The sequence below is a fragment of the Hippocampus comes genome, unplaced genomic scaffold (genome assembly GCF_001891065.2).
Source record: "Hippocampus comes isolate QL1 unplaced genomic scaffold, H_comes_QL1_v1.1 scaffold256, whole genome shotgun sequence".
In the NCBI taxonomy this organism is placed as follows: Eukaryota; Metazoa; Chordata; class Actinopteri; order Syngnathiformes; family Syngnathidae; genus Hippocampus; species Hippocampus comes.
In genome coordinates, this window is record NW_017806249.1 from 430480 (window position 1) to 441417 (window position 10938).

General features: G+C 43.0%; 2 protein-coding genes across 2 annotated transcripts in view; both read left to right on the forward strand.

Annotated features, from left to right (window-relative positions):
• The window catches only part of LOC109507792 (dystrophin-like), a 51292-nt gene extending 46451 nt beyond the window's left edge, over window positions 1-4841 (forward strand). Inside the window, exons 13-15 of the mRNA XM_019857449.1 lie at window positions 2843-3024; window positions 3828-3978; window positions 4668-4841. Of these exons, the coding sequence (XP_019713008.1) occupies window positions 2843-3024; window positions 3828-3978; window positions 4668-4826 (492 nt within the window). The 3' untranslated portion in view covers window positions 4827-4841. The remainder of the gene's footprint in view (window positions 1-2842; window positions 3025-3827; window positions 3979-4667) is intronic.
• Window positions 4842-5921: 1080 nt separating this feature from the next.
• Window positions 5922-10938, forward strand: part of LOC109507773 (dystrophin-like) — a 38309-nt gene continuing 33292 nt past the window's right edge. Inside the window, exons 1-4 of the mRNA XM_019857421.1 lie at window positions 5922-6037; window positions 8773-8874; window positions 9062-9169; window positions 9848-10027. Coding sequence (XP_019712980.1) covers window positions 5972-6037; window positions 8773-8874; window positions 9062-9169; window positions 9848-10027 — 456 coding nt within the window. The 5' untranslated portion in view covers window positions 5922-5971. The remainder of the gene's footprint in view (window positions 6038-8772; window positions 8875-9061; window positions 9170-9847; window positions 10028-10938) is intronic.

A 10938-nucleotide genomic window follows, 5' to 3' on the forward strand; every position in this document is an offset into this window, starting at 1 on the left:
ACTGTTCTTTGTTGGCCAAGGCACACCCATGACAAGGAGATAGATGGTGAATTAAAGCATGAAATCAGGATGGACATTTAACTATTTCTGTGGTTACCGTATGTTTTAATTTAGCGCAATACTGTAGAGCAGAGGTGTGTCTGGCCCGCCTCAAGTATTCCACCAAAAAAGGTGTTCCAAAAAAAGCGCACCTGATCCAATCAGGTCAATCTTAATTCCACAAACAGTTCAGAGAATGAACAGTTATTCAGAACATGAACAAGATTCGTGAGCCTGTCCTCACACTCATCCATCTGGTACGTTGCATATTCATGAATGTTTAGTTGCCTAAAGACGTCTGGTTTCTTGAGCACCGCAACTTTCTCTGTGCATTCAAGACTTGTCGGGTCACCCCGATGCTTAACCGAAAAAAAAAAAAATTGTCAAGGTTCTGACCTGGCTGCTCTCGGCTGAAGACGGACTCCAGTCCCAGCCCCCCATCTCAAACAATGTGGAGGAGGTCAAGGAGCAGTTCCACACTCATGAGGTGAGGATATGGATGTCGGTCTGTAGCTGGAAACTGAAAAAAAAAAAGAAAAAGGTGTTGTTTTTTTATTGACGCTGGTTAAACATGCAAGTTGCATCCTCTAGCTTTCATCAGCCATAGTCCTCAATACACTCCAGAGCATCCACTCTGCTGCCTGATTGCGTCATCGTTTGGGCTCAATAAACCATTTTGTAACATCGCTGCCATCCAATCCAGAATAACAAGATAAGTCACTTCCTGACCATATTTTACCTCCGGAACAGTTTTGTTGGACGTGACAAGGCTGGCTGCTCCTTTTTTTTTTTTTTTTTTTTTTTTTTTCCAACCAGTTTTACTGTCAGAACCTTTTTTTTTCGCACTAAATGCGTCCTAAAGTTCTTTCCTTCCAAAGTCTGACTAAAACCGAGTTTGTGTATGAAAACTGAAGCATTGTGCTTGCTTTCACCCATTAAGCAACAGGAACAGTACAGCAGCAGATGCGGATAGACAATTCAGCAATACTCTAGGGCATAGATTCTTTATCCTCTTCAAAAAAAAAAGACGAATAATAAAAAGAAAATGTTGGTGCATTGGGCGGCTGGGATGATATTTCCATTCATTTCAATTGGGCAAGTTCGTGCGTGGGTTTTCTCCGGGTACTCCAGTTTCCTCCAGTCGTGTCCATCTTTTTTGTGTCTAAACATGCATAGCTTTTGTACTGTTCTTTGTTGGCCAAGGCACACCCATGACAAGGAGATAGATGGTGAATTAAAGCATGAAATCAGGATGGACATTTAACTATTTCTGTGGTTACCGTATGTTTTAATTTAGCGCAATACTGTAGAGCAGAGGTGTGTCTGGCCCGCCTCAAGTACTCCACCAAAAAAGGCATTCCAAAAAAGCGCAACTGATCCAATCCGGTCAATCTTAATACCACAAACAGTTCAGAAAATGAACATTTATTCAGAACATGAACAAGATTGGTGAGCCTGTCCTCACGCTCATCCATCTGGTATGTTGCATATTCATGAATGTCTAGTTGCCTAAAGACGTCTGGTTTCTTGAGCACCGTAACTTTCTCTGTGCATTCAAGACTTGTCGGGTTACCCCGATGCTTAACCGAAAAAAAAAAAATTGTTAACTGCTTTTCTTGAAATTGTCTGCTTTTGCCAGCCACCGGCAGGTTTGGAAAAAGACACGATTGGGACTAGGTGACAGGATATTTTTTCTTCTCACTTCAGAATGACATTTTGCTGAAAACCGTCATGAGCCTGAGCTCCGGTAGCCCATAAGTGATTCAGAAAAAAGAAAAAAAAAAAACACACCCCAGGGCAACTACTACACGGAACAAACCGCGGGGGCTGCACAAATACTGTATTAAACTTTAAAGTCAAGTAAATATCATCCTGCAGACCGCAAATGGCCCCGGGCCACAAGTTTGAGACGTGATATTTTTGTGGTTATTAAAAACAGAACATTTTGGGTAAATTTTTTATGAAACTGACTCATGGCATTGCCATTCATTTCAACTGGGTAAGATGATTGTCATGACCCGTGTTTCAAGTTACAACCAAAAAGAATCGTACTTGGAAGTCAAGGTGCCACTGTATTTTCTTTTATAGTGTTGTATTATATTTGTTTTTAGATTTTATTATACAGTGGTATTTAAAAAAAAAAAAAAATGTTGGTGCTTTGGGCGGCTGGGATGACATTTCCATTCATTTCAATCGGGCAAGTTCGTGCGTGGGTTTTCTGCGGGTACTCCGGTTTCCTCCCGCGTTCCAAAAACTCCAAATTGTCCTTAGGTATGAGTGTGAGCGTGGATGGTTGTTCGTCTCTGTGTGCCCTGCGATTGGTTGACAACCGGTTCAGGGTGTCCCCCGCCTACTGCCCGAAGACGGCTGGCATAGGCTCCAGCACCCCCCTGCGACCCTCGTGACGATGAATGAATGAATGAATGAAAGTTAGCAAATATGATTCCCGTCCTTGAGCAGACACGAACCCTTGTCAGCTGTCAGACATGCACGGGCAATGTTTAGCTGTTCAAATACATTTTTGTTCATCAACACTTTGAAACATCGAGCTCTCCAGATTCAACGCCCCCTGACCGTTCAGCTCGCTGAAGATCATATACAGTACTGTACGAGTCAAGTGCTCGAAAAGGAGACAGGGGCGCTTCCATCTATTATGAGGGCACTTCAAACAAATGGAGTCAGGTCATTTAGCGTGGAGTTGCCGGGGCGCCGCTATCAGTTAATTAGCTGTAACGAGAGGAACTTTTCCGCAATGGTGAAGTGTATTTTTATTTATTTATTTTTTTGCCTCTCCTGCTCGCAGGGCTACATGGTGGAGCTCACCGCGCACCAGGGCAGCGTGGGGCGTGTCCTCCGAGCCGGCGCAGCTTTACTGGCTGAGGGTAACCTGAGTGAGGAGGAGGACACCGAAGTCAGGGAACAGATGACCCTGCTGAACTCTCGATGGGAGCACCTCCGGGTGGCCAGCATGGAGAGGCAAAGCAGGTGCTCACATGCTCAAAACCCACATTTTCCGAAAACCTACAACAGTAACCCAGTGGTGGTGTGGCCCGGTGTTTCGTTTGTCGTAGCCTAAAAAGCTGAAATTGGCTTCATTTTTTTTGTAAAATGTGATATCAGCTGGGCTGTTTTCAAGAAGTTTCTGTGGGATTTCTTTGTTTTGCATTGTAAGTTATAAGAGGAAAGTACAAATATATAAATACAATTAAAAGTCCCTCTATTTAGATACTCCCTACGCATGTTTCTCATAGCGTTATGGCTCTATTTTTTATTCTTTAAATACACTTTTAAAATTATAAAAGCACATTTTTCGATTTTTTCTCCCCCAAACTATCAAACATATCGAATCACAACATACAGCAATAATCATTCCCAAATATGTGCATTATAAAACGAACCGACAGTTGTTGGATTCTGTCGGTGTAAAAAGCAGGATTGAACAGGATTTGACATGCAATCCAAGTTCAGCAAAAGCTCGGCTGAGCCTGAAATAGGCCTACTGACTGATTTCCCTTTTTTTTTCAAATTTGCCATGTTTAACATGACAGCGAACCACCATCTCGTGGCCAATTTTGTAGTTATATCCCAAAATAAACAGGAGGCAGAACAAGATTGAGTTACAAAAAAATTCAAGCGAAACTAGCAGGACCGTGCACCTGAAACTTATGGTTTACCGGAGTTGTCTTTTCCTACACAATTATCTGTACTTCTGCTCACGTTGTAAGTTGAGATGTGGTGAGTGCATTTGGCACCTCTGATCAATGGTATGAAATTGCCCCACTCACCAGACTCCACCAGGTCCTCATGGACCTACAGCACAAGCAGCTGCAGCAGCTCACAGACTGGTTGGACGCAACGGAGGCGCGGGTGAACAAGATGGAGGCTCAGCCGCTTGGTCCTGACTTGGAGAACGTCAAGCGCCAAGTGGAAGAGCACAAGGTGGCGACCTTAAGTCATGATTTCTTCATACATGTTGATTTTGTTTTGCTCTAGATCAGTTCAGTTCTTTACGAACTGCAGTCAATCCATGTTCTTATGTGTCAATGTCTCATGAAATATGAAAAGTTGAAGTGATTAAGGCACATATTTGTTTGCGGCCTTGCCGCACTTGTTTGGTCGAATTTTGCAAAGTTATCGCCGTGGACGCTGAAGCGTAAACTTTACACAAATCTGATCAACTGGATGAGATCGGCATATTTTGTACTTTATGTAAAAGCCGATCGATCGGTGATGTCATTGATCAGATCTGCAAAATGCAACATAACAGCAAACGCCGCCAACAAATACGTTTCTCAGCATATGCAGTTGGAATTTGTTTTTTCGAAAAAATTTTTTTCAATCGTTTGAAATAATGGAGAATGAGGAGGTTGTCGGGTTTCGCCCCCACATTTTCCGTGATTTGAATGTTTATTCGCTTTTTGGGGAGGATTTTTACGTTTGAATTGGTATCAGTTTTCCCCAATGCATTTCATTGGCCATCAGTTATACGTGAATTTGGGCTGTTGGTGGGCCGGGATAGTCCCACGACTTGGTGGTACCTTGGTTCAATAAAGTTTGGGAAATTCGGCCTCACACTGTCATGAAAGTGCCTGTAAAAAAAGCTCAATCAATTGGCATATTGTCTGCAGCTTTTGCAGGAGGACCTTGAGCAGGAGCAGGTACGGGTCAACTCGCTGACCCACATGGTGGTGGTGGTGGACGAGACCAGCGGGGACAGTGCCACTGCTGCCTTGGAGAGCAAACTTCAGGCAAGTTGGAGCAGCACGTCTTCACTACTGACTCAATAATTGTCCAGAAATTAAGAAAAAAATATTCTCAAACCTAATTTAGGAACTATTTGGATTTCCTGACACAATAGTGATGCCGGAGTGGTTCATAATTCACTCACAAAAAAAACAATTGAGAAGCGGAGCACGTGTCAGAGATGCTGCGTATAATCACACCGGCATATATTAAGTGCTGGTTCTTTGTTTCAAGTGCAGCTTTTGTTGCGTTACCGCCTGCAGAGCAGTTTATTGCAGAATGGAGCATAAACCAGCTCAAGAGATTAGGAGACTAGGAACGGAAACATGCAAATACAAGTCGACTTCTTCAGGTTCCCCCCCTGCTGCATTTTTTGGCCAAGATGATTCGACTCTTAAATCTCGGTTGTCTCATTTATGGCCTTGCGATTTTTTTTTTTTTTTTCGTGGACGCTGAAGCGTAGACTTTACACAAATCTGATCAATTGGATGAGATCAGCATATTTTGTACTTTATGTAAAAGCCGATCGATCGTTTGCACAATCCAGCTTTTCAACTGAAAAATGTATTCATGAGAATACAGCCGGAGGCTGAAATCTCGATTATTTAACAGAGGACACGTTTGAGAGGATCTCAACCAAAATCGAGTTAGAAAAAGGAGTGTCCAGACCAGACGAGTCGCACTACTCATATTGTTCAGATGCTAAACATTGTCAACATGCACATACTGCACGATGTTGAAACCTATTCAAAGGCGGTGTTGGTCAAGTTGCTTCCAAAATGTCTTCCGAGTTTGTGACATGAGAATTTTAGAATGTTTTCGAATTTTTTTTTTCAATATTTTGAAATAATGTTGGTTATGGAGAATGAGGAGGTTGTCGGGTTTCACCCCCACATTTTCCGTGATTTGAATGTTTATTCGCTTTTTGGGGAGGATTTTTACGTTTGAATTGGTATCAGTTTTCCCCAATGCATTTCATTGGCCATCAGTTATACGTGAATTTGGGCTGTTGGTGGGCCGGGATAGTCCCACGACTTGGTGGTACCTTGGTTCAATAAAGTTTGGGAAATTCGGCCTCACACTGTCATGAAAGTGCCTGTAAAAAAAGCTCAATCAATTGGCATATTGTCTGCAGCTTTTGCAGGAGGACCTTGAGCAGGAGCAGGTACGGGTCAACTCGCTGACCCACATGGTGGTGGTGGTGGACGAGACCAGCGGGGACAGTGCCACTGCTGCCTTGGAGAGCAAACTTCAGGCAAGTTGGAGCAGCACGTCTTCACTACTGACTCAATAATTGTCCAGAAATTAAGAAAAAAATATTCTCAAACCTAATTTAGGAACTATTTGGATTTCCTGACACAATAGTGATGCCGGAGTGGTTCATAATTCACTCACAAAAAAAACAATTGAGAAGCGGAGCACGTGTCAGAGATGCTGCGTATAATCACACCGGCATATATTAAGTGCTGGTTCTTTGTTTCAAGTGCAGCTTTTGTTGCGTTACCGCCTGCAGAGCAGTTTATTGCAGAATGGAGCATAAACCAGCTCAAGAGATTAGGAGACTAGGAACGGAAACATGCAAATACAAGTCGACTTCTTCAGGTTCCCCCCCTGCTGCATTTTTTGGCCAAGATGATTCGACTCTTAAATCTCGGTTGTCTCATTTATGGCCTTGCGATTTTTTTTTTTTTTTTTAACATCTTGATTTAGGGGCCATTTGCACAATCCAGCTTTTCAACTGAAAAATGTATTCATGAGAATACAGCCGGAGGCTGAAATCTCGATTATTTAACAGAGGACACGTTTGAGAGGATCTCAACCAAAATCGAGTTAGAAAAAGGAGTGTCCAGACCAGACGAGTCGCACTACTCATATTGTTCAGATGCTAAACATTGTCAACATGCACATACTGCACGATGTTGAAACCTATTCAAAGGCGGTGTTGGTCAAGTTGCTTCCAAAATGTCTTCCGAGTTTGTGACATGAGAATTTTAGAATACCGTATAAATGACAGTATCGCTTTGAAAAATATATAACATGATGTTCTGAAGCATTCTGTTTGATGAATATATTGCTGCTCTTCAACAAAATGCCAAAGCAACAAGTCACAAACGATTACTGATAACTGTTCAAGCACTCATGAAACCAATCATTACTTTTTGTAACACACTGTCGACATAAAAACACATTCGGTACTTGTGCTGGCCCGGCATATTACATAGCATGTTGCAAAAAGACTAGTTGTGTATATTACAGGGTGGAGATCTCCAAACTACGGTCCGGGTGCCATTTGCGGCCCTCCTCCCCGGACTTGTACGTGTACTTCTTACTTTCGACACTCGGAGACAAGGCAAACACAAAGAACACCTGCGTCCTCTCACCTCTCAACTTCCACGAATCATACATGACTTGAATAGCAACAAAATTTCTATTCCCAGTGCTCTGCTGGATATGGATAATTCAGTCAAAGCTAGTCAGGGGAATTGCAAATTTAGCGATTCTGCTTCCATTTATTGATAGCGCTTATCGATCTAATTTCTGAGTGACTCCCATTGAATGGGGAAATGAAATAACACAAATGTTTTGGGGTTTTTTTTTTGCTGTTTATTGTCTTCCGCTTTGAATTGATGAGACAACATCATCAGCGAGCAAATCGTAATCTCTAACGTATCCCTAGAAAACAAAAAGTAGGCAAAGTAGGGACCCTTATTTCTCAAAATATGTCAAGAGACCAGCAAGCTTAATGCAATTTTTTTTTTCCCACATACCTTACAAAATATCAACGCGCCTGAGCAAATTGTCCAGTTCCACACTTCACGGTATCGGTTGAAATATTTGTTGAAATATTCATGAATCAGGTTTTTAAGCCCAACCGATAAAACAACTGCAAACATGGCCACTGGGAACGGTCCAAGGAGAGCTTCTACCGCTCATCCTTCCTGCCAGGATATCAGCTCTCCATTATTCAAGCAAGTAGAGAATTTTTGCACTGGAAAACTTTCCTTTTGTGTGACACGTTTGAGAATATTTACAGTGCTCCGGTTGCATTCTGCTTGATCCAAAACGAATTCATGCATAAAATCGAACGAGTCGAGGGGAGCGTGACCGACCGTTCTCAACACTTTGAATTTTGTTTCCTCTCCGCTCTTTCGTCCTTGCCAGGACGTGAGCGCAATCGCGGCCGAGAAGAAGGAATCTATAAGTGGACGCTTGTTACGCAAAGCAAACAAACAATTAATGAGAACCATTGACAAGAACTTACTGGGTTTCTGATTCCCAAACCCTCATTACAGATGAAACGAGCATGAATTGCAATTGTTTGGTCCATTTCATCCTCCGTGTCTGTTATCTGATTCCCGATTGCCCTTGTTTTGGTTCACAATGTGGAGGTGTGATTCTGCCGCTGCTCAGTACAGGCGTGAATCTAGAAGGATATCCCCTAGCCCCCCAAAAAAAGTTTTAATGAATAATTTTATGTACCGGTGTGTGTCTGTTTGTGTGTGTGTACACATATATATATATATATATATTTTTTTTTTTTTTTCATTCCATATCTTTGTTACGCCAATGGATTGGTTTTAGCGTGTTAAATAAATTCAAGGTAAAGATCGTTCAAGTGGTTCCTGCATCTTTTCATTTTTCTGTATGCAGCCCTCAGAAAAAACAAAAAAAACAAAAACTGTTTTAAGCTGGTACCCAGCACAAAATCATGCTCCTTTTTGTCCCTTCAGGAAAGTGTTCACCCTCCACATTAGGCAGCTGGAAGAATTTAATTGGCACGTGACAAAGTGAAACTACATGATGAGCCTTTTGGGGCACCCTGATGGCAAAGTAGAATGTTTTAGCCTCTCCGATGACCTTTTTAAGAGGAAATGTGTGTGTGTGTGTGTGTGTGTGTGTGTGTGTGTGTGTGTGTGCGTGCGTGCGTGCGTGCGTGCGTGCGTGCGTGCGTGCGTGCGTGTGTGTGTGCGCGTGCGTGCGTGCATTTAGGTGCTCGGTGACCGCTGGGCAGCCATCTGTAGATGGACAGAAGAACGCTGGATTCTGCTACAAGAGATTCTTTTGAAATGGCAACACTTCACAAATGAGCAAGTACGTCCTGCGTGCACGTCGCTCGGTTTTCTTCAATTGCGTGTCACCCGTTCGTGAACGGGGTCCTCGTCCGTGTGTAATATTGTCCCCAGGATATCGTATTTCTTTCTCGCCTAATATTACAGTGAGAATAAAACTGCTGCCTTCTTTTGTTTCCCTTGTTTATTTTATTTTTTCTTTCCGTTAGTCTTTAGTTGACTCGTGGCTGACTCAGAAGGAGGAATTGGTTCGTTCGATCAAGACCCCCAATGAAAAGGACCACTCCGCCACAATGGCTTGCCTGCGCCATCTTGCCGTGAGTCAAGCAGAATCCTAAACCTTGAGTTTAACCTTATTAATTGTGTTCTATCAAAAAGACAACCTTCAACATTCTTCATCAGCCAAAGTGACTTAGAAAGAGAAGAATAGTGTCTCTCTCTGTCAGCATAGGCCAGTGATTCCCAAAGTGTGTACATGCTCCCCCTAGTGGTATGTGTGTGTGTGTGTGTGTGTGTGTGTGTGTGTGTGTGTGTGTGTGTGTGTGTGTGTGTGTTGAACCTGTGCATAATGTTTTTAAAATCCAGTACAGTCCATTTCAGGACAGTTCAGTTGTATTTAACTTTTCAGTATGACACATTTTTATTTTGATGTCAGTATTTTCTGTCGTCAACTTTTACTCTGAATCATTTTTTAAAATGCATTGGATATTTTCGTCCATTTGAACGTTTATGTTCAAACTCTGCTTAATGTTACGGTGGCTTACGATAATATTACAGAAGTTTGTCATTATGGTTTTACTCGGAAAGCTAACAAATTTTTTTTCGGTTGTACTTGGTTTAAAAAGTTGTTGAGCACCACTGCCATGAATTGAACGAGTGTGTGAGGCATCTCGACGATTTGTGGACAAGAATGGAAAAGCTCTGATTAATGATCGACCTTACTGATGCATCGCAGTCAGCGTGTGTATTCATTTATTTTGTTTGTGCTCCACCAGATTGTCAAGGCAGAGCTGGATGTGAAGCGCCCCACCATGGACAAGCTGTGCGCCATGAGTCAGGACCTGCTCTGCAGTGTCAAGAACAAGGAGGTGGCCAGCAAACTGGAGGCCAGGCTGGATACTTTGACTCAACGTTGGGATCGACTGGTTCAAAGTCTGGATCTCATCAGCGCCCAGGTACAACGTGGAGCCTCATGAATTTCCATGAGGAAAATTCAATGGTCTTTTTTTTTTTTCATTACCGTACTGAATTGGAGGACATTGTAGACACCAACATTTCTGAGCAACAGAGCATTTATTTTAATTTTTTGATCTATAAAACATTGGAAAATAGAAGAAAGGACTTTTCCTTCCGCCTACCCATCATAACAGCACCTCGCTTGATGATGTCATTTCTGCTGAGCCATATAGCTTGCTTCCCCCCCCCCCCTCTCGTTTTTCCAAACGTTGATTGACTTTAATGTCATCATTTTCCCAATCAGTCAATGACATCGTTGATGGGATCTGCGAAATCAGACAACCTCGTTCACTCAGGGGTCATTCGGCAGCGCCATCGTGTATATGTGAGCCTGAAAGCGAATCTATTTTTAGCCCTATCTCGTGCCATTGTGAGCGGAAAGTCTTTGCGTTGGAAGGCGGAAATTTCGCCACCGCGCCCTCGACCGTCCAATCACAAGTCATGTAGTTTATTTATTTATTTTTTGGACTGGTAAAAAGTCTGAAAACCATTTAATTATGTCAAAAAAGAACTAGCTAGCCTTCATCACTCAGCGTAAGTCACGTGACCTTCTGGCCACGCACATTCACTTCCGGGTTGAGTGAACGCTGGCGCGTCTGGCTGCCGCTGCTCACCCGCTATTATTCTTTTTTAGCGTTTGTTTTACGGGTTTTACGGGTTTTTTTACGGTTTACTCTCGTCATGGGAGAAACCCTCCCCTCCTGTCGCAATTCGTTGTGGTTTTGGACCGTCGGTCGTCGCACGGTTGTCGTCGGTCGCGCTGTCGCGGCGTCCTGCCTGTTCGGCTGTCGGACGGTGCTCCGTGCCTTCTCCGCCCCTCTGCGCCCCGTGGTGGGGGTCGACGGGTCCC